This window comes from Nelumbo nucifera, chromosome 2 (assembly GCF_055504915.1).
Source record: "Nelumbo nucifera cultivar China Antique chromosome 2, China Antique-T2T, whole genome shotgun sequence".
NCBI classification, from domain to species: Eukaryota; Viridiplantae; Streptophyta; class Magnoliopsida; order Proteales; family Nelumbonaceae; genus Nelumbo; species Nelumbo nucifera.
Window position 1 is genome coordinate 66,333,485 of NC_142650.1, and position 24,124 is coordinate 66,357,608.

The following is a 24,124-nucleotide window of genomic DNA, read 5'->3' on the forward strand; positions in this document are numbered from 1 at the left end:
CAATATACAGGTTTTCAAGATGTTACATTGGTGTGTGTCCCATTTCTTATGCACAAAATGAATTATTTAATTAGAAATCAAATCTTGCAGAGAAAAAAAAAATAAAAATCAAACCTAAACCACATGGATAGTGGGCCATAAACAAACTGCTTAAAATAGTATTGTGCAGTTCTCTTGTACGCTAGGGTCATTTGGCCGATACCTTTACCATGTGATACATATACATACCTTGGCTTCACGTCCAGATCACCATGTGAGTCAATTAGTATTTAATAAAGTAAAACCCTCAAACAAGGAATCGTTCAAACATGTCGCCAGGCCTCATCTTTGAAAAAGGCACTAAAATATATATGTGAATCCCCCATAGTCTATAGGTTTAAAAATATTTTTGTTTCCTTATTCATATAAATGATAGCTGAGATCTTTTAATCATAAATCAAATATTAGTTTATAATAAGTCAAATAATAAAGGCCGGCTCATTAAATGCTTTTAATTAAGGCTTACCACATACAAAGTATAGTGTATATCCCAATCAAAATATCATTCTAGATCTAGGCATGTTTTTTTAATCATATATGGAACTTAATTTAGTCTCTCAAGTCAATTAAAAAACCCAACCCTTACGTTAAATTCCATTCTTTAACTTAATTTTGTTGGGTCTTTCAAAAATTATATGTTCCCACCTTACAACTCTTCACTTTTCTTAATTTAAATTAATTAAATATGTCTATTAAAAATTACTTTTAACCTTAGAGGGCATATAAAGGAGGGAGGAGGGCTAAATTAAGTGAAATTTAACAACGAAAATTGAATTAAATTTATTGTTTGTATACTATACAATTTCACTATATCCAAGCTTCAAGTTGTCAAACTATATCATACATAGCAAAGTTCTACTTTTGAGGAAATTGCTTTATGAGTAGATTTATACACAAAAGTTTGACACAGCCTTTAACCCAAAGCATAAATATATTGTGGGCCTTAAAAAAAGTCTTTTGTTTCTCTTATTTCTATCTAATATAGGATTTTTAACTCATACAGACATACATTCCAACAATTTTCCCCTGAGGTAACGCTGTAAAACCAGTGGAGTCATCGTGAGTATTCTAGGTTTAAAATATCACGACGTATCGATGTGTATCGTATGATACATATTGATTTTTAAATCCACCAAAATGCCTAGAAATACACAAATGCAAATTAGAGCCTATCAATACTTTGAACTTTGAATGAATCTATTAATATTTTATGTCCAACTAAAGCAATGTTTTAAAAGCCCATTTGAAATCGGAATCACTTTGGCTAACGGTTTCTGGGTCAGTGGTATGGCACATTCTAAATTAAAATAAAAAACGACGAAAACCATTGTCTGGGTCAAACAGGTCGACAGTTCGACCACCCAAGTCAATGGATCACTGACTAAATCAATGATTTTTGACCCAATAAGGAGTTAAAGGTGAAAGGGAACCAATTTCTCAAATGATTTTCAGGCCAAACAGTCTGACCATCTGGGTCAATGACAGTTCAAAAACACTGAAGTAAGCGCAGGACCTATAAGAGTTAGGCATCATCTTTAATCCAAAAACTTAAACTATAACTCTATAACATTGTAAACCAATCCTTGTATGCAAGCAAGTCCATTGCTTCTCACATTTCCATACATATGTGAGATTTCTTTCTCATACATCCGTACGTGCATCCTAGCCAACCGTAAAATCCTTTCTCGTTTTCATCATCCATGGAACCTTTGATTCGATATGCTTCTCCTTGGTTAATATATAGACCACTAGATGATACATATCAGTCAGATTACGAGATGTTCCTCAGTTGAATGAAAGGAATCTCCACCTTTATTCAGGGTTGTTTCAAAATTTTTAATTTGATAATATTTGATCTTGATAAGTGGGATTACATTAATTAACTTTTGGGTTTATATTAATCATATTACTAGTGTGCATTCGTGTTCTTTAGTTTTCTATGGACCATGTTGTGGGCCTACATGATGGATCACCATGTAATATTTTAAAGAGAACAAACAGTTAATGGCCTGTTAATTATAAATGGGTCTTGTTGGGTCCACTTGGAAGCCCAATTTCCAATAGGGTCGATTCTGGGTCAATTGCCCAGAGACCTACAACGTCCGAGTTGGTAATGCACATGTTTTCTCATCAGTTCGGTACCAGGCCTACCCAAACTTAGAGGACCATACCTTGACCCATTTGACAATACTAAATGGATGGGGAAGCTGAGGACCAAATTTGAATATGACAAGCCAAATAAACCATTTAGTGCTCATGTCAAACCTGTTAGGCCCATGGGCCCTCTTAGTTTAAGAAATGGGACGATGTGATCACTCTACCTAAAATTTTGAATGGAGCAAGTTGAACCCATTTGTGTTATGGGATTATAGAACTTAAAATACAGAAATTTTAGCAACTTACCATGTTTAAATGGTGTTTAGTTTTAGAGTCATTTTTTCAATGCATTTCGGTCATATCAACACCATGTATCACCAAATGTCTCGGATTGAGCACTTTCAAGCTCTTTCAAGCAACATCGAATGCCTTGAGTTGTGTAAAATTAACTTTGGAAAAAACGATAACCATACCAAACATGATTTCAGATATCCTCCTCAGAGCCTGTTGCAGCCGCACATTCACGTCGAGAACATCTCTTATATTTGTTGTATGATTTCATTCAGGTGAGATGTTCCCAATGCATAGCTGCAAGTGCTGCGAGGTGGGTGTGAGGACCATTATGAGGAGGAAATACAGATTCACCAAACATCTCCTTTAATACAGAACTTGTATTACTTGCGACTGTGGTTGTAGGATGACCCAGCAACTCGGTGAAATATAAACATGCCGGTATTTTCAATAAATTCAATACATTACATCAGTTATTTTTTATTTCAAACACTGACGTGTCCACATTTCACTGGGGGTTGCTAAATTGTCCTGCAACTGCGACTGCTACCGCGGTCACAGGTAATGTTTTCTCCCAAGGTTCAAAATATTGATATGCCCGATATACCGGTATGGGCGTATTGGGCGAATCGGTACTATTTATTTTTATTTTTTTTTTCTGAAACCAGTTCAGGGGACTGGTTTAGGTCTCCTCCATCCCCTGAACCAGTCAGACCCCGAATACACCCACTATAGGGGCGTATCGGTGGAGTCCTGGAACTATACGTACCTGCCGATACGGGCCAATACATATCGATATTTGAACCTTGTTTTCTCCTTGATACACCAAACTAGTTCAAGCCTAACAATCACTTAGGCTCAGTTTGTAAAGAGTACAAATGCAAATATGTACAGTACAAATACATACAAAATAATAGAAAATATAAGGTTTTGCACTCTACATATTTGGACTTGTACTCCTTCCAAACTGAGCCTTAAGTGCAGATGCCAATGGATAAACGGTTTGTTTCTTTGGCTCCATGAATTCTAATTTCAATGTTTCAAGTTTGCATCATTTCATCTAGTTGGTGGCCTACTTGTCTACGTTCTCTTCCAAGTCCTATCAAGTATCAACCAAAGCAAAGAAAGCAGAAGAGCTAGATGTACTTAAAAGAAGGCCGGTCGGTAGGTAGTGATTGGTAGCAGCCTTTACTTTATAGAATGCCTATAAAGTGCAGGATTCTATCTAAGCTCCAATGAAGTCTGAAACCCTAGACTGGTTGCAGAGGTTTCAATGATGGTGCTAATTTGCCTATTGTCAAATAAAGTTGAAAACCAGTACCTTGAATTGGGCTTGTGTTGGGCCTAAGCTTAGAGGCTTGGCTCAAAACACGACCCAAAGTTCACAAATTGCATCGGACTTTTCCGAGAGTGGTCAATTCAGAAAAGGGTATTGTGATACTTGGGGGAAGTTACTGATTATAACCGATCCACATCCACTATTGAAGTTACCATGGTAAATGTTGCTGAAATATGGGCTGCAAGAGAGACCCACAAATTTGATAGGGATAAACTGGATTAGAGATCGAGTATTCATGTTTTAGAGAAGAAATCAAAGTAACCCATTGGTTAAAAAAAAACATTGAATTTTTTATTTGGCAATAGTAGAATAAGTAGGAATGCTTAGATCATATTCAGTATTTCATGTTTGGTTCAGTTCTCATTTTTTCTCATTCTTACTTAAGATGAAATTCTAAAATTGACAAGAATGGGTAAAAATAGACAGAATGAGAAAATATTGCTATGAACCAAACGTTTTTTTCCTAAAAATGAATTCTTTTTAAACTAACAAGTGTCCTATGTTGCTTATTTTCATTCTTAAAAAAAAAAGTTGTGTCGGTATTCATAAACAACCAGCCTAGGTCTCCAACAGTTAATGTTTATGCATAGATGTTTTGTAAAAGTACTTTCATAAAAGTGCTTTTATAAAAGTATTTCTATAAAAGTGCTTTCATAAAGTACTTTCATAAAAGTGATTTTATAAAAGTATTTTCATAAAAGTACTTTCATAAAAGTACTTTTGTAAAAGTGTTTTAGTAAAGTACTTTTATAAAAGCACTTTCATAAAAGTATTTTTATGAAAGTGCTTTCATAAAAGTGCTTTAATGTAAAAGTAATTTCATAAAAGTGCTTTAATGTAAAAGTAATTTCATAAAAGTGCTTTAATGTAAAAATACTTTTATAAAAGTGCTTTCATAAAAGTACTTTTGTAAAAGTGTTTTTGCAAAAGTACTTCTCATAAATTTACTTTTATAAAAGTGCTTTTGTCTAAAAGTACTTTTATAAAAGTTCTTTCATAAAAGTTTCATTAAAAGTACTTTTGTAAAAGTGCTTTTGCAAAAGTAAGCATCTATGGCAACAGTTTTGTAGGTAGAGTTTCCACAAAGAATGAAAATGAGCAATATGGGGCATGATTATTTTTTATTTTGTAGTGTGCTCAATTTTTGTGCTATGGCGCTGATTTTTCATTCTAAAAATAATGTGGCCCATGGCAAAAATTTTGTAACCAAACACTAATATTTTTCATTCTTGCCTAAAATGAGCAAGAATTAAAAGAATGAGGCCTAGAGCATTGAACCAAACATAGCCTAAATTGTCGATTTTTGAGAAAGTGCCCCCCTCCCTGAACACCCATATACATTATCTCTATGTGCACCCCCCCTTTACTTCCTATCAAAAAGGAAAAAAAAATGGGGAACACCCTGACTGGGATGTGGCAAAATGAGTCCAATCGTTTTTTCATTTGATTCTATCCCGATTAAAAGATTCAAACTAGGTTACACTAGTAAAGAGTTTATTGGTTCCATGATTTTGTCCCAATTAATAATTGGATTTGTTATATATATCATAGAAAACATATATAATATTTTCTTGTTTTTTTTATAATTTTTATCATATTTTATGTTTTAAAATGGTAAATTTCATTGATAATATATAAGACAATATTATTATTAGTTAAAAATGTTTAATTTATTAACATATAAATAATTTAGTATTTTCTATGAATTTTATTATGGTTTTATTATCAAAATTTAAAATTTAAGTTATTATTTAAATAAAAAATATAATTTCCAGTATGATTGAGTCTATTAGGTTTGGACCCTATAGACCCGACTATTAACTGGGACAATTATGGGTCTATGATTTTGTTTTGATTAATAATTCGGTTGGGACTGGATCTACCTCGACCCAGTGACAAACCTAATTTATTGAAATAAAAAACTCTTCAAACACATTGCAAGATGGGCATTCAACCACATGTTGGTAACATCTCCTATGAATTTAACATGCATGTACAGGAGATATTCATGATGTGCAGTTGTATTCCATGTGTGTAGTTTTTGCTTGCAAGAGATTATTAAAAAAAGTGATTTTAAAAGGTAAAAACAATTTAAAAACATATACGGGTGTTCAATAACATATTGATTTTGGTTTTTGAAAACAATAACTTGTACATCAATACAATCACTCCTAGTTATTATTTTTGAAAAGAAAAATCAACTATGGTGCTGAACACCACTATAGTTTGATAGAAAACATGACTAGCAATTAATAGAGTACAATGGCAACAAAGGACTACCATTTAAGTTTTATAGAACAAATTATTGATAAGAAAAAATAAAACATTAATGGAACAATCCATTTACATTAAGGGGGCATTCTTTTTTTGGATTTTGAGAGGGGGAAAATTGGTCAATGGGATTTTGTTTCCCCTTGACCAAGAATTCCATGTTCATCTTTTTAGATTAATGTGGGGACCAAGGAAAGTTTATTTTCCTAGGTATTACTTATCCAGGTAAGTGGTAAATAACTTTCCTACCTAGGAGGAAAATTGTTAATACTTGAATGGGACAAAAATGTCCCCTTTAATAATAGATTTTTATGACTAAAATGGTCATTACCTTATTTACCTGAGAAATAAAAGAACATAGGTAAATGCACTTACCTGTAAGTGTTTCATAGTAAAAACTTACTGAAAAGCGAACAGAGCCTAATAGTTTCACTAGTTTTATAGCAGTTCTTGTTAGCTCTATCAATTAGGTTATTATAACAATTCTTGCCACGTGTATGGACTGCCATCTAATTTAGTTACAACGGCTCTTATACTATAAATATCTATATTTCTTCATTAATAGACATATTTCTTGCATCTCTCATCTTCTCTCAATTCCTCTCTCTACTGCTACTGACAGTAGAGAGAGAGAGAGAGAGAGAGAGAAAACAAGAGATGCAAGAAAGGTGTCAATTAACGAGTAAATATAAAAATTTATAGGACAAGAGCCACTTTAACTAAATTAGCTAGCAGTCAATAAGTGTGAGGATTCCGAATACATAACTTGGGAAGGACAGTGAAGTGATCATGATCCAAGACCATCCTAAAAATATCAACTAGTTTTTTTTTCAAAAGAGAGAGATCTTCATTAACTGATCATAGAAATAGTTACATGAGAAGATTGTCTAGAGTCATGTCTAATAGGTAGCTGCCCCATGCAAGCCATGTAGGCAAAAACATGGGCAGTCTGGTTGTGCTGTCTATTAGTATGTACAAAATTTATAAGCAAAAAATCGGATCTAGCCTGCCTTAAACTGCAGCGATGTAGCTCATCCATCCAACCCAATATTTCGCTGGTCGATCTGTATTTACAAGATCTATTAGATCTGCATTATCAGAAAAAACTACCAGATGCCTGATGTTGTTGGATATTGAAGCTTTGAGGCCCATTAGAAAGGTTCGTATTTTGGCACCATAGCTGTTGATGGCCCAGCATGGGCCTCCTTCTGCAATTTGGAAGCTTTCAGTGGTGTTTTTGATGATGAATTCTCATCCTGCGCTTCCTGTAGCTAGATTAAAGGAGCCATCAATAAACATGTGGAGATCAATGAGTTGGGTAATGGTGCATGATGAGGAGAGAGGTGAGGTTGAGATTTGATGCAAGGTGATGCATTTTGCAAGCTGTGCTGAAGAGCCTTTTGCACTACCGTTAATGGCTAGGTGTTAGTGTTTTCAAAGAGTAACTTGTTACGCGCCTTCCAAATGAAGTAGGTGATCATGCTAAATTTATTTAGACATGATAAGGCTTGTTCTTTACCAAACTGGTTTTTCATTGCAATGTACCATTCTGAAATGATGATATGAACTGGTTGGATTGTTAAGTGAACCTGGGTTGAATCCAATTTGAGAACTCCACCAAACTGCTCTTGCATAATGACATTGGAAGAATAAGTGGAAGGGTGTCTCTGCATAGCTATATAGCTATAGGAAGCGATAGGGGATATTGAGTTTCCATAGTAATTTCCAGTTGAAATGAGTGGTTGAGGTTGAGCTTTCTGCATAGCTATATAGCTGATATGCTGATTTAACTGTGAAGACTCCAAAGTTGTTGTTCTTTCATAGAAGTAAATCCTCGGCTTGATTGGGCTGAGGTGTAATGTTCTGGATGTGGGCAATGGTATCTACATAAAAAAGCTCTTGTAGCTTTGTATGATTCCAGTTTTGATCTGGGTTTAGCAATTCTACTACTTTGATATGACTCTCAGAATTTGTATTGGATGATGTGGCAACATGGGAATGTGGCCAGGTATGGATGGTATCCAAGGATCAGCTACAACGGAAATATTGGAACCATCTTTGATCACCCATAGCAGATTGGAATTCATGATGTGAGAGAGTCGGTATGCATGTTTCCACCAACATGAGCTCCTTTGTCCTTTCTTGGCCACAAAAAGGGAGGTGTTAGGAAAGTATTTCTCTTTTATTATTTTACTCCACAGGCCATACTTATCTGTAAGCAGCCTCCAAATTTGCTTGCCAAACTTTGCTTTATTCATTTCAGCACTTGCTCTAAAACCCAACCCCCCCTTGGGTTTTTGGGCGACACAGTTTTTGCCATACAAAAGTATGATGTGTGGAATCATTGGAGTTGGACCACCAAAATGTTCTGCTTGTCCTATCCAGTTTGGATGTTACAAAGCTTGGTAAAATGGTGGTTGACATGGTATAGGTAGGGATTGACTGTAGAACTGATTTGATAAGAGTTGTTCTTCCTGCTTGTGATAAGAGCTTAGAACTCCATGCATTGACCTTTGAAGAGACTCGATCTATGACTTGTTTGTGAGAAGTTTTCAGTCTGTTGTTCACTAGTATGGTAGAACCCAAGTACTTGGACCTTATCATAGGTGTCCTGACCTTTAGTAAGTGAGAGAATAATTTTCTGTGCTGCCAGGGGATATTTTTGCTAAAGAAAATGTTGGATTTAACATAATTTATTTATTGGCCAGATAAGGATTCAAACATTTTAATGGTATTGACTAGAGCTATAACTTGTGACATGTCCGCTTTGCAGAATATGATGCAATCATCAGCAAAGAGCAAATGTGTGATGGGAGTACCATTAGGGCATAGAGTAACACCTTCAATACTGCCTGTATTGGAAGCCTGGAGTAGGAGCTATGAGAAGACCTCCATACCAGTGATGAATAAGTAGGGGGATAGTGGGTCTCCTTGTCTCAGCCCCCATTCCAAATGAAAATGTTCATAAGCTTCTCTTGCAATTTTGATTGAGAAGGTGGCTGTGGAGATACACTGATGGATCAAGTTGCACCATTTTGCTGGAAGGCCCATTTTCTTTAAAACATGGTATAGAAAACACCATCCCATCCTATCAAAGGCCTTAGACATATCAAGTTTGAGAGCAATGAAACATTTTCCTCTTTTTTGAGTTTGCATTTTGTGAGGGATCTCCTTTGCTATGAGAATATTGTCCGTGATCTGTCTGCCCTTAAGAAACCCTGATTGGAATGGAGATATCTGTTGCATAATAGGTTGTAAATGGAGCACCATCCATTTGGATACGATTTTATAGAGGACATTGCATAGGCTGATTGGCTGGTAACTGGAGGTATCCACTAGCTTATTGTTTTTGGGGATAAAGACTATGTTTGTATTATTTATTTCTTTGGGTAGGTGCTCACAATTAAAGAAGTTTTGGACCATGGAAAGAATGTCATGTTTGAGCACTTCCCAAAAATGCTAATAAAAGTATGTTGTGAAACCATTTGGACCTGATGATTTGTGGGGATTCATTTCTTTTACAACTAGGGACAGTTCTTCAAGGTTTGGGGGGAGAAGTAAAGCTTCAGTTTGTTGATCAATTAGCATGGGCAAAGTGATGCTCTCAAGCAGATTGGGGTTAAAACTTTCCATTTGACCCCTGGTGCTCAATATTGAATTTTTGAATGTGAGAAAAATGGTGTCCCTGCTAGAAGTCCAGTGGCCATCTGCAACTTTTAACCACTCCACATTATTTTTTGTGTTTTTGAAGTTGGGCATTCGGTGAAAAAAACTATTTTTTGTCCCCTTCTCCGAGCCAGAGTTCTCTAGATTTGAGCCTCCAAAGTTGTTCTTTCAGCAACCAATATTGGTATTGCTGTTTGAGGGAATTTAGTAACTGTTGTTGCTCCCCATCAAATGGGGCATTTGGATGCTGGAGATTTTAGAAGAGAGTGATTGAATGTGGTCTTGAATGAGACCAAACTGGGATTTATTCCAAGCCTAAAGTTGAGATTTACATTCTTTCAATTTCATTGTGATTTGATGGGTTGTAGAACCTCTAATGTATTGGTCCCAAATTTGGGCAATAATTTCTTTGCATTGTGAGTATTCAGTCCAGAAAGGTAAGAAGTGAAATTGAGGTCTTCTAGGTGGTGAGGATGGGTTGGTGTTTATACAAATAGGTCCATGGTCCAATGAAGTGATGGGAAGGTTGTGATTCTTGTGAAGTATTGTGTGAGGGAAGAGGAGGCACCCTGAAGTGGTTGCTGATGCTCTATCTAATCTCTCCAGGACTTTTGCATAGCCTTGCTAGCCATTAGTCCATGTAAATGATGGGCCAATGTAATCCAGATTTATGAGATTGAAGGTGCCGATGAAGTGTGATAAGGCTTTAGACATAGTGGGGCTGTTGTTTTTGAATGACTTGTGATCCTCTGGTCTGTAGATGTCGTTTAAGTCTCCCATTAGCAGCCAAGGCAGACTAGTGGATGGCTGTAGTTGAGTTAAGTAACTCCACAATGTTTTCCTCTAGTGTCTGACTGGGTGGCCGTAGAAAAGGAGAAGCTGCTAGGAGTGATTGGTGGGCAGTTTTTTATTTGCAATTGGATTAGGTGAGGGTGAGTTTGGAGAACTTCTACATCCGAGAAATTCGACCAATAGCATAAGAGACCTCTTGATAAACCAGTTGATTCCCAAAATGCATGGTGTGAAAAGCCTAACTTTTTAACTAGTGGTGGAGTTTTAGATGAGCTGAGTTTGGTCTCAGAAAGGAATAGTATGTCAGGTCTCTCCTTGTGGCACAGTTTGGAAAGTTCTCTTATTTTCTTGGGGTCGTTGACTCCCCTTATGTTCCAGCAAGTATTTTCATGATGTATATAATGAAGATGATGAATGTCCAATGTACAATTGCAGATAAATACAAAAGATTAGATATAAGATGATGAGAGTAGCATACCTGGATGGCGTCAAGGTTTGAGAGGATCAAATTTCTGAAATCAATGTTGTATAAGCAATCTTCCACATAGCGCTCCATCGGGAAAATGACTGCCTCAGAATCTGGGTTTGTGTTATGAGGGATGGAAAGGGGTGTTGGGTCGGGTGCAGGTGTGGGTGTGGGTGTTGTGGGAAGGAGGAGAGTGGTTTTGGATAGTATGTATTCTGTAGGAACTAGCTATCCGGTGAAGAAGTTAGCCACCTGCCCATCTTTTACTGCTAGTAGAGTATTAAAGGAGGGATCCATGTAATAGCAATGTGGGAGGCCACGTTTCCTTTTCCCAGTAAGAAGGTTAATGGTGGCCAAGCCCCCTGTTTTGGTAAGGTAGTGGGTTATCAAATCCAATTTTTGGTCGATTGGCCACTTGGTTTGATTGGATTTTGCATGTGAGTTTGAAGTATGAGCATGGTGGCCATGTGTTGGCTTTGGGGGTGTGCTGGCTGCAAGGGACTCGGAGGGATTCACATGCATGAGCGAGTTGCTGGAGATGAGTGCAAGATGTTCTTTGGAGCTGTCGGTGCATCTTCTTTTCCGGCCACCTGTGTCGTCTTCGGAGTCCTCGTCCGATCCATGTTCATTGTGATGGATTCTACAAGAGTCGGGTTTAGCTTTGCTTAGTTTGAAGACTACGAGATTGAAGGGTTTCTCTGGGCGGAACTCGGCTCTCAACCATTTGCCGGGGTTATCAATGGTTCTATCTTCTAGCAGTTGTCTGTAATTGGTAGTGTTGGAGATGAGCCATTTGTAGTTTGTCCAAACATGGCCGACTAGGCCACAGTTAGCACAGACGTGGGGGAGCTACTCGTAACAAAAGCGAAGCTAAATTGGCTTGCCCTGATAAAATATGAACCACCCTATACAAAGGGGTTTTCGAAGATCAATGGTATTTTTTTTTCTGACAAATAAACCCCATATTAAATGGCCTGTTTTTATTTTCTCTTGGTTTGGAATGATGGATCCTACTGCTTGTGTGAGAGAGCAGACCCTGCTATCTTCTACTGTTCCTCTGGGTATCATGTGAATTTGCAGCCAAATCCTTTGACTTCATACCTTCCAACTGGAACGATAGAACCATGGACCCTCCTCTAGTGCAGTTCTTTTGTCGTTCTTATTAGAAAACAAGAACTCAAGACTCCCCCTTCAATAAAACGAATTGTAATAGGAGCTGTAGCTTTCCATTGAATGCTAACATGGTTAGCCAGAATGTCTTCTGTAGAGGGAGTTTGAACTTCTATACTTACATTTATTGCATGTGAGAAAAGCGATTCAAAGTTGTTTGTTGCATGCATAGGGTCGATGGCGGTTATTATTTCTTTTCCTTTGGAAGCCATGTTGGTATAGGGAATATCCGGTTATCACAGGAGAGAATGAGAGGCAGTAACTTCCCGATGGGAGCCCTGTGGGGACCGCAGGGTGTAGGTTGGTACGGGAGAAAGAATCGATCTTTAGGGGAAGGTGGAAGAATCTATGATAGAACAGTATTGGGGGTTATGTAACTAAAATATTGGAGGATTTACAAAGAGGGGAAGTTTCAGAGAAGGAGTTACGGAGGTTACATGAGGTCACGGGAGGGGAGGTACTGGAGTTATGTTAACAAGGGATGGATGGGATGATCTGGTCTAGGGGTTAGAGATAATTTGACATGCAGCTCTAGGAGTTGTGAGAGGTAGACATCAACTAGGAGAGGTTTACGAATGGTGGGAGGTGAATTGACGGTAGGTTGGGATCTGTGATTGGAGGATATCGTAAGTGGAAATACAAACTGATGCTGGGTTGATATCAGAAGAGAGGAAGTTAAACCGACGCAAAGGGAATCAGTCACTTAGATATCAGACGCTGAGGTCGACACGAACAACTAGTTCTGCGTCAATAGGAGGAAAACAAGTTACGGCAATGTTCTTTGCCTGAATATGCTCTTGGATAAAATGACAATCAATTTTTATACGTTTTGTCCTTTGATGAAATATGGAGTTAGGCGCTATGTATAATGTGATTTTATTGTTACAAAAGAAATGCATCGGCTAAGGATGTGAAAATCCCAAATTAGAGAACAATGTTTTGAGCCAACTCAACTCACTTGTGGTAGCCTCCATGGCTCAGTACTCAACTTCAGTAAAAGATCGAGAAACCGATGATTGCTTCTTAAGTCTTCTAGATTGATGATGATATGAAAAAGCAATAGTGGATTTTTGAGAGGATGGACACCTAACCCAATTAGTCACAAAAATCTCGAAGCTGGAAATTACAATTTGTGGAGAAAAAATACCATGCTCAAAAAATTGTTTAAGAAAGCACAACACATGCAAAGTAGTATCAAGATGTTGTCAAGTATCACCCATGAATTGGTTGATTATATGGAAAACATAAGTAATTTCTGGTTAGAGATGTTCATGGGCCGGGCCGGGCTAGGCTCAATCCAGGCTTTGCCTCTTTATCAACAGAAAATGTGTAGGTCCGAGTCCGAGCCTATCTCAACCATCAGTCCTAGATTTTGAGCTTGAAGCCCAACCTACACAGAAAATGTCTTATTTTCAATGTACTTTCACAAACTAATATTATATTAATTTAGTAATAATTTAATAAATTTATAAACTAATTTGCATGTCCTAATAGTAAATTAATATTTATTAATAATTTAAGAAACATATATATATATTATATATTTATTATATATAACATAAATGTTTTTTTATGGTATGTAATAGTATCGGGCCAGAATCGGGCCCAGTCCGGGCTTATTTGAGAAAGCCCAAGCTCAGCCTAAAAAATGACCGGGCCTGGTATTTAAAGCCTAAGCCCGAACCCGCGGGCCTGAAGTTTTGTCCAAGCCCAAAAAATAACGGGTCAGGCCTTCGGGCTACCCAATCCATGAATAGGTCTATTTTTGGTCATGCAACAGTAAGGTAAATGAGATGGCCAACAAGACATACATCAATATTGATTAAGCTAGGGAACTAGATTACTGCAATCTAAGCCTATCTAATGCTATTGTTTAATGAAAAATAGATGTGGCTTGCATCCAAACATGTTAGCATCTTTGAGGATGTCCAAGATATACTTACACTGGCTCAAGAATATTCCATTAGATGACCGAGAAACTTTAATGCCCAAAAAGTACAGAAGTGGACCAAGGTCCTAAATAGGAAAACAATGGTGGAGATAAGCGTTAAGATTAACAGTGCTACTAGGAATATTTTCAAATATCACTATATCATCAACATAAACTAATATTGCTAGAAAACTTCCAAGTTTTGTGAGGGTAAAGAGGGTATGTCCGTAAATGAATTAATAAAATTATACTATCAAAGAGCAAGAGCAAGTGTCTAAAACCAATTTCATAATGCTTACTTCAACCCGTAAATAGATTTATCGAATTTACAAACTTTTTGGTATATCAGGTAAGAGACTGGGAGGAGGCCTCATACACACCTCTTTATGAAGTGTTTTATGTAAAAAAGCATTATCTACATCCATTTGATGTAGCTCCCTTCCACGAGCTATAGATAAGGATAGTAAACACCATATATTAACAAGTTTAGCCATTGATGCATACGTCTCATAGTAATCAATCCCAGGAACTTGAGTGAAACCTTGTGCAACTAAATACACTTTACAACACTTGGTGGTACCATCCAAGGGTGGAGCCATGGGTGGCGGAGGGGAGCCATGCCCAGACCTACACTCACGCCTATGCCCACTTCCTAGCTTTAGTTGGCATCAAGTTATAGCCATAGAGTTAGCTGCCCTCCAATGCACCCAAACTTGGAATTTAACTTCCTTACCACCTAGTAAGACTCCTGGGTATTGTTGGGTTTATAAAGTCAAGTTTACAGTCGATGGTACCATTAACCATTGTGAATCAACTAGTTTTTTCGAATCGTCATTGACCTAGATGATTGGACCATTCAGCCTGGGAATCATCCAGGCAAATGGTTCCGTTTCACCTTTAACCCAGTCCTTGGCCAAAAACCGTTGATTTGGTCAGCGACCCACTGACCTGGGCTGTTGAACCATCAACACGTTTAATGATTTTTGGTCGTTTTTATTTTAATTTAGAACGAATTATCCATTTGAACCAGACGGTCAAACCGTTGACCCAAAAACTAATGGCCAAAATCGTTGCAATTCTGAGTCAGTTTTTAAAACCTTGAAATCAATTTAGTTTTGACATGTTTCACTCAAACTGCTAAGATTAATTACCACGGAACATATGCACCAGTGGCTAAATTTATCATTGTGTGGTGTTTACTGGCCTTAGTTGCAACTTGTGGATAAGAGCTGCATCAAATTGGTTGACATCCTTTTTCGTGCTCTTCGACAATGTGGTTTTATTCATTCTTCTACAAAACATGCTCTCTTTACCCTCACAAAACTTAAAAAGTTTTCTAGCAGTATTAGCTTATGTTGAAGATCTAGTGATAGATAGAAATTATCTTGTCAGCATTGCTGATCTTAAGGCTTATCTCTACCATTGTTTACTTATGAAGGACGTTGGCTTGCTTTGATACTTTTTAGGCATTGAAGTTCTTTGATCATTTGATGGAATCTTCTTGAGCTACCTTAAGTATACCTTAGACATCCTCAAGGATGTTGGCTTGTTGGGATGTAAGCCAAGCCCATTTGCTATTGAAAAATATTGGCTAGGCCCAAATTCTAATTACCTGATACCCCATCTTAATCGAGACCGGATCTTCCCCTCACACTTGGTGCCTCACAGGCGCCTCACATGCACATCCTATCATGCATTGGGAACATCTCCCGTACTTATTGGTTATTATTCATGGGAGATGTTCCCAATGAATGATGGATGTGCTTGTGAGGTGCCCATTTGTGATGAGCAAATACCGTCACATCCTAATCAGTACGAATGCCATCTCATTTACCTTACTATTACATGCTTGGAAATCAGTTATATAAATACGTTGTTCATACATTCAGCCAATTCATGAGTGATCCTTGATAGCAACACCTTGATATTTCTTTGCCTGTAAGAGAATAGTATTTTTCTTCTCAACAAATTGTGATTTCCATCTTTGAGTTTTTTTGTGACTCTAATTAAGCTTGTCCATTAATAACAAATTTTGCCACGTGTGCATTGACTGCCACTCACTAGAGGAAAATGGGGCTATAGCTACGGCACTTTAGCTACGGTCAGAAAAACCGTAGCTAAAACATGGGATATAACCACGTATAATTTTAATGTCTGTGGCAAAAAGTTGAGCTTTAGCTACGAACAAGTTGTCCGTGGCTAAAAGATATTTATAACCACAGTTATAATGTATCAGTGGCTATAAGTTACAAAGCAGAAGTTGAGCTTTAGCTACAGACAATTTATCCGTGGTTAAAGGTTATTCTGTCGTGGCTAAAAGATATTTATAGCCACGGTTATAATGCATCCGTGGTTATAAGTTACAAAGCAGAAATTGAGCTTTAGCTACGGACAATTTGTCCGTGATTAAAAGTTATTCTGTCCGTAGCTAAAAGGTATTTATAACCACAGTTATAATGTATCCGTGGCTATAAGTTACAAAAACAGAAGTTGAGCTTTAACTACGGACAATTTGTTCGTGGTTAAAAGTTATTCTATCTGTGGCTAAAGAACTATTTATCACTATAGCCACGGATAACTAAAATTCCGTGGCTATAATTACGAAGTTAATCATATTTAGCTACAATCATTTTATTCCTAGATCATAAATAATAATCATATAATATTCGTTTAAAATATCTATTATTTATAAATTACTTTTTTATAGTAAATAAATAATTAAGAATTTATTAAAGTAAATGAATATAGTTAATAATTAAAAAATTATTAGCTCATTACTATTGCATAACAATAATAATTAATGATTTCTATTTAATAATAATTAAACTAGAAAATAAATTATTAATAATTTCATAAGTACATTAATAAAAAGAAATTAATTTATAAAATAGAAATAAATAAGTATTAATTATTATTTGATTAGTTAAAACTAATCATCAAAAATTAATTTAATTATTTAAGTAAATTAATAATTAATTAAAAATAATAAACTAAATATGAAAACCAATAATAGTAAATTAATTAATTACCTATGAATGAAAATAATATTGGCATTTAAACTAAATTATTTAAATTCATAAGTAAATTATTAATAAATTAATAGTTATAAAATATAGATAAATAATTATTAATTATTATTTTATTAATTAAATAATAACTAATAATTTATTTAATAAATTATTTCAACCACTTTACCTATTTTTTGCCTCAAAGTGTAATTTTTAACTTTTATTATTTGTGAAAGATGAAAAACTAAAATAAAATGTAAATAAATCAATATATATTCTACATATTTCAAAACAACATTATTTATTCTATATATAATAAAACTTATAACACAAATCAATGTTTAGAAAATTGGACGAGACCAGCTAGTCAGATTATTGTTAAACCATGACCCAACCTACGTTCATACACCTAACCCTATTTACTCCAAAAAAAAAAGCCAAAACCATCCACCAAACTAGTCTAACCCAAGAACTAATGAATTGGTCGTGGGTAACATTTTTGCTACTTATGTGTTTTAAAGTATTGAAGGCTCCTTACCCTGCTATTTTTGGCATAAAACAAGGGTGATCACTTTAGCGACTTGGGAAATTTCATTCTTGGACCTAGATTTTGTGTTTAAGCCCTAGTTGAGGCTCGGGCCCTCATTAGAGCCCCAAATTTTAGGGTTGGGCATAGGCCTAATACTTTAAACCCGCCTTAGGCTTAACTTGACTCACATATATTTAACTATATGTATATTATAGATAATATATATGGTATTTTATATTACATAGAAATAGGGCATTCAATGGGTCAGGTTCGATCCGACGAACCCAATGTTCATGAATTGATTAAGTTGGTTATGGTTCTAGGAATCGGAACCAATAAGTTGACTCTAGTTCTAGATATATTGTCCCGATTATTATTGGTTTGGAATTGGTTCCACCCAGTCCTGAATCGATTCAAACCCGACCTAATAGTCAAATTTCTTCTCTTCTCCCCTCTTAGTGAAACCTTTTTCTGTTGCGACATTATCTTATTTAGGTCATAGTGACCAAAATCTAATGTTCAGTCTATAACACCGATGACCAACTATCCCCATTGACCTTTATTCACTAATGACATAGAGACAACAAACACACTACAACCAAAGGCATGGGTCATGACATATTTGGTGTTTCATTTTTCATCTCAAAAAGCAAATGTCATGCCACAAGAAATGAAAGCTAGGGGTACTCAAATTTGGTTACCGAAATGAAAACCAAATCGAACCAAACTAAATAAGCAAATTTAGTTTGATTTATTCGATTCTTGGTTTGATGGTGGCTTAGTTGGTAGGATCTCTAGTCGTTATAGCAAAGACCTAGGATCAAATTCTGTTGTCACTAGGGTTGGGGGATATGGTGCCTCCCATTGTGCAGCCCCTTGAATATATATATATATATATATATATATATATATATATATTATAAGTTTATAAATAGTGATATATATTATTATATGTATTAATAATAATATATTATTCACGAGTTTATAAATACTAATATAAGTGAGTCCAAAACAAACCAAAAACTGAACCAAACTATATTAAATTCAGTTTGGTTATAACATCTAGTTCGGTTCAATCCAGTTCATAAGAATGGATAAATTGAAATGCTAGTTAAGTTCTTAGTTTTTTTACTTTTCAAAAATGTTAGGTCCTTAGTTCTAACCGAATTGAATTGAACCAACTAAGAAAACCATTAGAAATTTGTAGTTAAAAAAAATTCATTAAATAACTAGTAAAAATCATTAAATAATTAAAAGTTTTAAAATATAATTAAATAATTAATAAAATAATAAAATAAAATATTCAATAAAATTGTTAAATAACTAAATGATAGAATGATCAAATAATTAAATAATTAACAAAACTATTAATTATTACTGAAATAATATAATAACCATGATAAATGATTAAGCAACTAATAAGACATTAATATAATTAAATGACTAAAACATTAGTGGCTTAGTGCAATTATATTAAATAAATTTGATTTTTCTTTATAAATGGTTGAGATTGAATTCAATTAAACGGTTAAGATTGAATGGAAGTAAAAAATTTGAAAGACCCCTAAAATAATTGATGCGAACTCTCTCCCATGCACAAGAAACTCTTTCCCTCTCTATTCAGCTTCTCCCATTTGCACTAAAAACGGAAAGGAGAGAGAAAATAACCCCTTTGAAGGTTTCTTCTCATCCTCCACCGAAACCCTGTTTTTGGGTGTTCTTCATCGAGAAATCAGACAAACTCCATCGGTTGCTCCCTAATTTTTGAGATATTCTTCCTCCATATTCAAGAACGGAAATCCTAGTACGAGTTTCTCGGATTGTTTTCGCTCAAGAAAACGCATTTTGAGAGTTTCTTTGACTCCACCGAAGCACCAATTGGAGATTTTTCCCATCTCCGACGAACCGTAGGCTCTGGCGACACCCTCCTCTTACTCCACCGAAGCACCAGTTAGGAATCACTCAAACACCAAACGAAGTGGCTATCTTCTATTACTTTATATTTTATATTTTATTATTAGTTATTAGTTATAGAAGTATTTTTATTATGTGAAAATTTTCATTTTTAGTATTGTTTTTGATGAGGGCAGATTTGGCCCATCATTGACCTAGCAACACGTGCCATAATAGGATCATTGTATGACATCTCAATGCCACACGAACAACTGTGGATCCCACTAAGTCAAGGAGGCACACCTCGGACTTGTCCAAGCACCTCATACACAACTCAGGCACCTCAGTAGGGTGGCTAGCAGCACTTCATCTAGAGTTGACCTGTGGTACCCCGTTGTTACCAATCCAATGGAGAGACCTGTTCATGGGTCGGGTGGCCCGACGGGCCGGCCTGGCCCCCAAATGGGCTTGAACGTGTTTATAGGCCCGCGGGCTTAAATTCGGGCCAAAAAGCCCAACCTGCAATAAATTCGAACCGGGCTCGGGTTTTGTCAAAATAGCCCAGCCCGAGCCCGGTCCGGCCCGACCTAATATTAGACTTAAAATGAGTAATGCGATTATGTCCATTTGAATAAATATTTTGATTTGAGAATGTAAAACTGTGTTTTAAAATATAAAAGAAAGGGGAAAAAAACCATCTTGTAGGCCCATTGTTCATTTAAATAGAAAAAAAAAACTATCTGAATTTTTAATTCTAATTTGAATAGGAAAAATTGTTCTTTTTTATTAGGTCAGGCTTCGGGCTCGGGCTCGGGCCTAGCATATTTTCCTTAATGACAAGTGAAAGCCCGACCCGAGCCCGACCCATGAACAGGTCTACCAATGGACCTCGGTGTGAGGAGCGACCTTCTTGAGGACTTGCCAACCTGTGGTACTTCGTCAGTACCGGTCAAAGTGACCTCGACGCGAGGAGACAATTTTACTGGTTCGACCAATTGGATTAATGACAATTTGCATAAACTATGGAGTAGAGCTATTTTCGATCGAAATCTCGCCGGACTCTGGATGCTTGTATTCCAAATTCAAACGGGTCTTCGTCGATCTACTTATTGTGCCGGTAGTTTCCAAGAAACAGTGGTCTGTTTTGATCAACCAAAAATCCTCTCAACCAAAAATCCTCTTCTTCCCCACAGGCGCCGAAACCAGCTGCAAGTGTACAGTTCGATGGTGGACAGAACTCATTAAGGCAGAACATGCGATGGCTTCCAATTGTTAAACCTAGAGAAGGCGACCAAGAGAAGAGGGGAGAAGACAAACCAAATCCCAGATACTCCGGGAATAGTAGAGAGGAATTTGAAGGAGAAGATGACGGCTAGATAAGCTGTGATCTTTTAGAGGATGACATAGAGACGGATTGGGAAGCAGGGACCCAGACTGATGACTGTAAAGAACAGCTGGAAGACACATTTAGCACAGCTATTCTTTTCGTTCAGAAGGCAGAAGATGTTAACGAAGTGCTGAAACCATCTACAGACAGTCGGATAATTAACGAAGCCGAGTGCCACCTGGATGCAAGGGAGGAAAATCGAACCTCAGGTGAGAAGGATTCAAGCCAGAATTTGAATGAGGGGCAAGGAACTAGCCGGAAGACAGCGGTTAATCACCAGATCTCAAACATGGATATATCAGGTGGGGATGAACGGCAGAGCCTCAGAAGTACTGACAAAGGTGAATTAAGTCTAGGTTGTGGCCTGCAAAGTCATCCTCTGGTGCTGACTGGTCAAACCCAACCGATTGTTGATTGTCCAATCCTTCTAGACCCAGGTATTGCTGTGTTTTCGGATTTAGTTACTAACGCCCGCTCTGCTCTTGATGTTTGTCTCCCAGATTCCAGTCCTGCTTCCTTGCCGAATGGCCCTTGGATTAGAAGCTCCTAGAGGTGGTGTTGGTGGGGAGATACAGGAGGGGGTGAGAGGGAGCTGAGGATGTGGAACTTAATAATAAATGAGCTGGATAATTTGACTAGGGTGGAATTGGAGCAGGAAGAGGTGGTAGAGAGGAAGAACAGTGAATCCAAAATAGTTGAAGGAAGGGTGGAGCAGGAGAAGGAAAGCAAGAGGCACAGAGAGGACGGACATATACAGACTAAAAAGGGAGATGAAGAAGAGAACTCTCTAGCTTAATTTGTTGAAAAGCTAGGGTGCAAAGTGAAATCTGAACGAGCTGAAAAGGTATTTGGAGATTAAAAATGAAGCTGGAAAAAGGAGGAAAAGAAAGCTAAGTAAAGTTGAGAAGCTGAAATTGGATGTGGAGGGGGATAAAGAATTTAGTGAGAGGAAGGGTAGGGGAAGAAAAGGAGGCTCTTAGGAAAGAAGGTTTAGGAAGGGGCAGACTATATTGGAGTAATGAAGATTGTAAGTTGGAATGTGAGAGGCTTGGGGAATGCAAGAAAGAGAGCTTTAATAAAGGAGGTCCTAAGGAAAGAGAACCCAGATATTTTTTTAATCCAGGAATCTAAACTCATGACAATTGATAAAAGGTGGGTTAGAAGTGTGTGGAGAGCAAATGGATTGAGTTGGGTAATGAGTCCATCTTGGGGCTCATCTGGAGGGATAGTCACTTTGTGGAAAGATGAAGTGTTGGAGGGAGTGGAAGAATTAATGGGAAGATTCTCAGTTTCTATCAAATTCAAGCAAGTGACAAATGAGTTTGAATGGGTCTTAACTAATGTTTATGGCCCTACTGGCTACAAGCAAAGGAATGATCTGTGGGATGAGTTGGAAGACATTAGAGGTTTGTGGGATGGGCCTTGGTGTTTAGGAGGGGACTTCAAAGGAGTACTACAAGTATGAGAAAGTTTAACGAATTTATCAATGCCTTTGAACTCAAGGAACTGAACCTCTCACATTATAATTTCACCTGGTCTAATCTCCAAGTTGATCCAATTTGCTCCCAACTAGACAGATTCTTATTTACCATAGGTTGGGAAGAGCACTGGGGAGATTTGGTGTCAAGGGCCTTGCCGAGAGTTACCTCTGACCATTGGCCAATTATGCTAAGCAAGGCAGATTTTGGAAATAGTGGTCCTTCCCCCTTTAGATTTGAGAATATGTGGCTTCTGCATCTAGATTTTAAAGAGAAAGTGAAGCAGTGGTGGAATGAAATTAACCCGAGGGCAAACTGGGCAGGAATGAAGTTCCACTGGAAACTAAAAGAGCTGAAAGTCAAAATTAAGGAGTGGAATATTCTTCACCTTTGGGAGGATAGGAGAAAGGAAGCAACGGTTGATAAGCCAGATCAAGGAATTAGTTGCAAAGGAAGAACAAGGATGTTTTGGGGAAAAGGACAAAGAGGTGAAGTGGGAGTTGAGGAAAAATCTGGAGGATACAATTTTTAAAGAAGAAATTAATTTGAGGCAAAAATCTAGATACCAATGGGTGAAAGGAGAGAGGAATACAAAATTCTTCCATGCTATAGCTAATGGCAGAAGAAAGAAAAACTCCATATCTAAGTTGGTGGTTGATGGTACAATTTAACCCAACAGAATGAGATTGTCGGGGCGTTTGCGGAATACTTCAAATCTATACTCAGAAGGCCTCTAAATGAGAGATTAAGGATCGATGGGTTGGATTGGCCTAGGCTCCCTGATGATTTGATTGAGTGGTTGGAAAGAGAGTTTGATTTGGAAGAAATAAGGGAGGCCATTTTCTCTATGGATAGATCTAATGCCCCAGGCCCTGATGGTTTTACGATGGCTTTTTACCAATATTGCTAGGAGATAATTAAGGTTGATATCCAAAGTGTTTTCTTAGAATTCTTTGAAGGAGGGGTGATAAATCCAGGCCTGAACTTGACCTTTATTGCCTTAATTCCAAAAAAGGAGGGAGCTTGCCACCCTAAAGAGTTTAGACCCATAAGTTTGGTACATAGCCTCTATAAGATCATTGCTAAGGTGCTATCCCGAAGAATTAGAGAGGTGCTTCCCACAATCATGTCCCCTAATCAAGGTGCTGGTATGCAAATTGGATCTGGAAAAAGCTTATGATTTGGTTGATTGGTCCTTATTGCAAGAAGTATGTGAGTCTATTGGTTTTGGGCAGATGTGGTGCAAGTGGATAAAAGGGTGTATGAAAACGTGCCACTATTCTATACTGGTGAATGGCAAGGTAACAGATCATTTTCCAACTACTAAGGGTATTAAGCAAGGCGACCCCCTCTCCCCTTTCCTATTTACCTTGATTGTTGAAGTGTTAGGGAGGCTTAATGAGAAAGCAGATGCTAGAAGATTGGTAAATGATTGGAGAGTTGGGAGGGACAGGGTTCCGGTCATTCATTTACAATTTGCTGATTACACAATTCTATTTTGTGGTGGGGAGGAAATTAGGTGGGTTAGTAATTTAAAGATGGTGATCAAGGTGTTTGAACAAGTGACTAACCTAAAAGTAAACTTTGATAAGAGTTGTGTGATTGGCATTAATATGAGTGTTAGAGAGGTGGAAGAAAGAGCCCAAGTTTTGGGTTGTGAGATTGCTCAATGGCCATTGAAATATTTGGGGCTTCCACTAGGGGATAACCCTACCAAGAGGAGCTTTTGGAACCCAATGATTGATAGATTCATAAAAAGGCTAGCCTC

General features: G+C 37.1%; 1 protein-coding gene and 1 long non-coding RNA gene across 3 annotated transcripts; one reads left to right on the forward strand and one right to left on the reverse strand.

Moving 5' to 3' along the window:
* Positions 1-6,849: 6,849 nt before the first annotated feature.
* On the reverse strand, positions 6,850-13,041 carry LOC148802295 (uncharacterized). Of its 2 annotated transcripts, none has more exons than XR_016082249.1 (2): positions 10,974-13,041; positions 6,850-7,302 (listed from the first exon to the last, which is right to left on the reverse strand). It is a non-coding gene; the product is annotated as an uncharacterized LOC148802295 (long non-coding RNA). The 2 variants fall into 2 exon arrangements; XR_016082248.1 differs by having other exon boundaries at positions 6,850-7,308.
* An 8,855-nt stretch (positions 13,042-21,896) lies between these two features.
* On the forward strand, positions 21,897-22,888 carry LOC104601500 (uncharacterized). The gene is made up of 2 exons (XM_010264855.1): positions 21,897-22,284; positions 22,473-22,888. Exons 1-2 carry the CDS (start codon positions 21,897-21,899, stop codon positions 22,886-22,888), a joined length of 804 nt encoding a protein of 267 aa, XP_010263157.1.
* Positions 22,889-24,124: the final 1,236 nt, after the last annotated feature.

Coding starts and splice junctions, on each gene's coding strand:
- LOC104601500 (XM_010264855.1), top strand. CDS start 21,897: ATGAAGATTGTAAGTTGGAATGTGAGAGGCTTGGGGAATGCAAGAAAG. Junction 22,285..22,472: donor TGAGTTGGAAGACATTAGAG/GTTTGTGGGATG, acceptor TATTTACCATAG/GTTGGGAAGAGCACTGGGGA.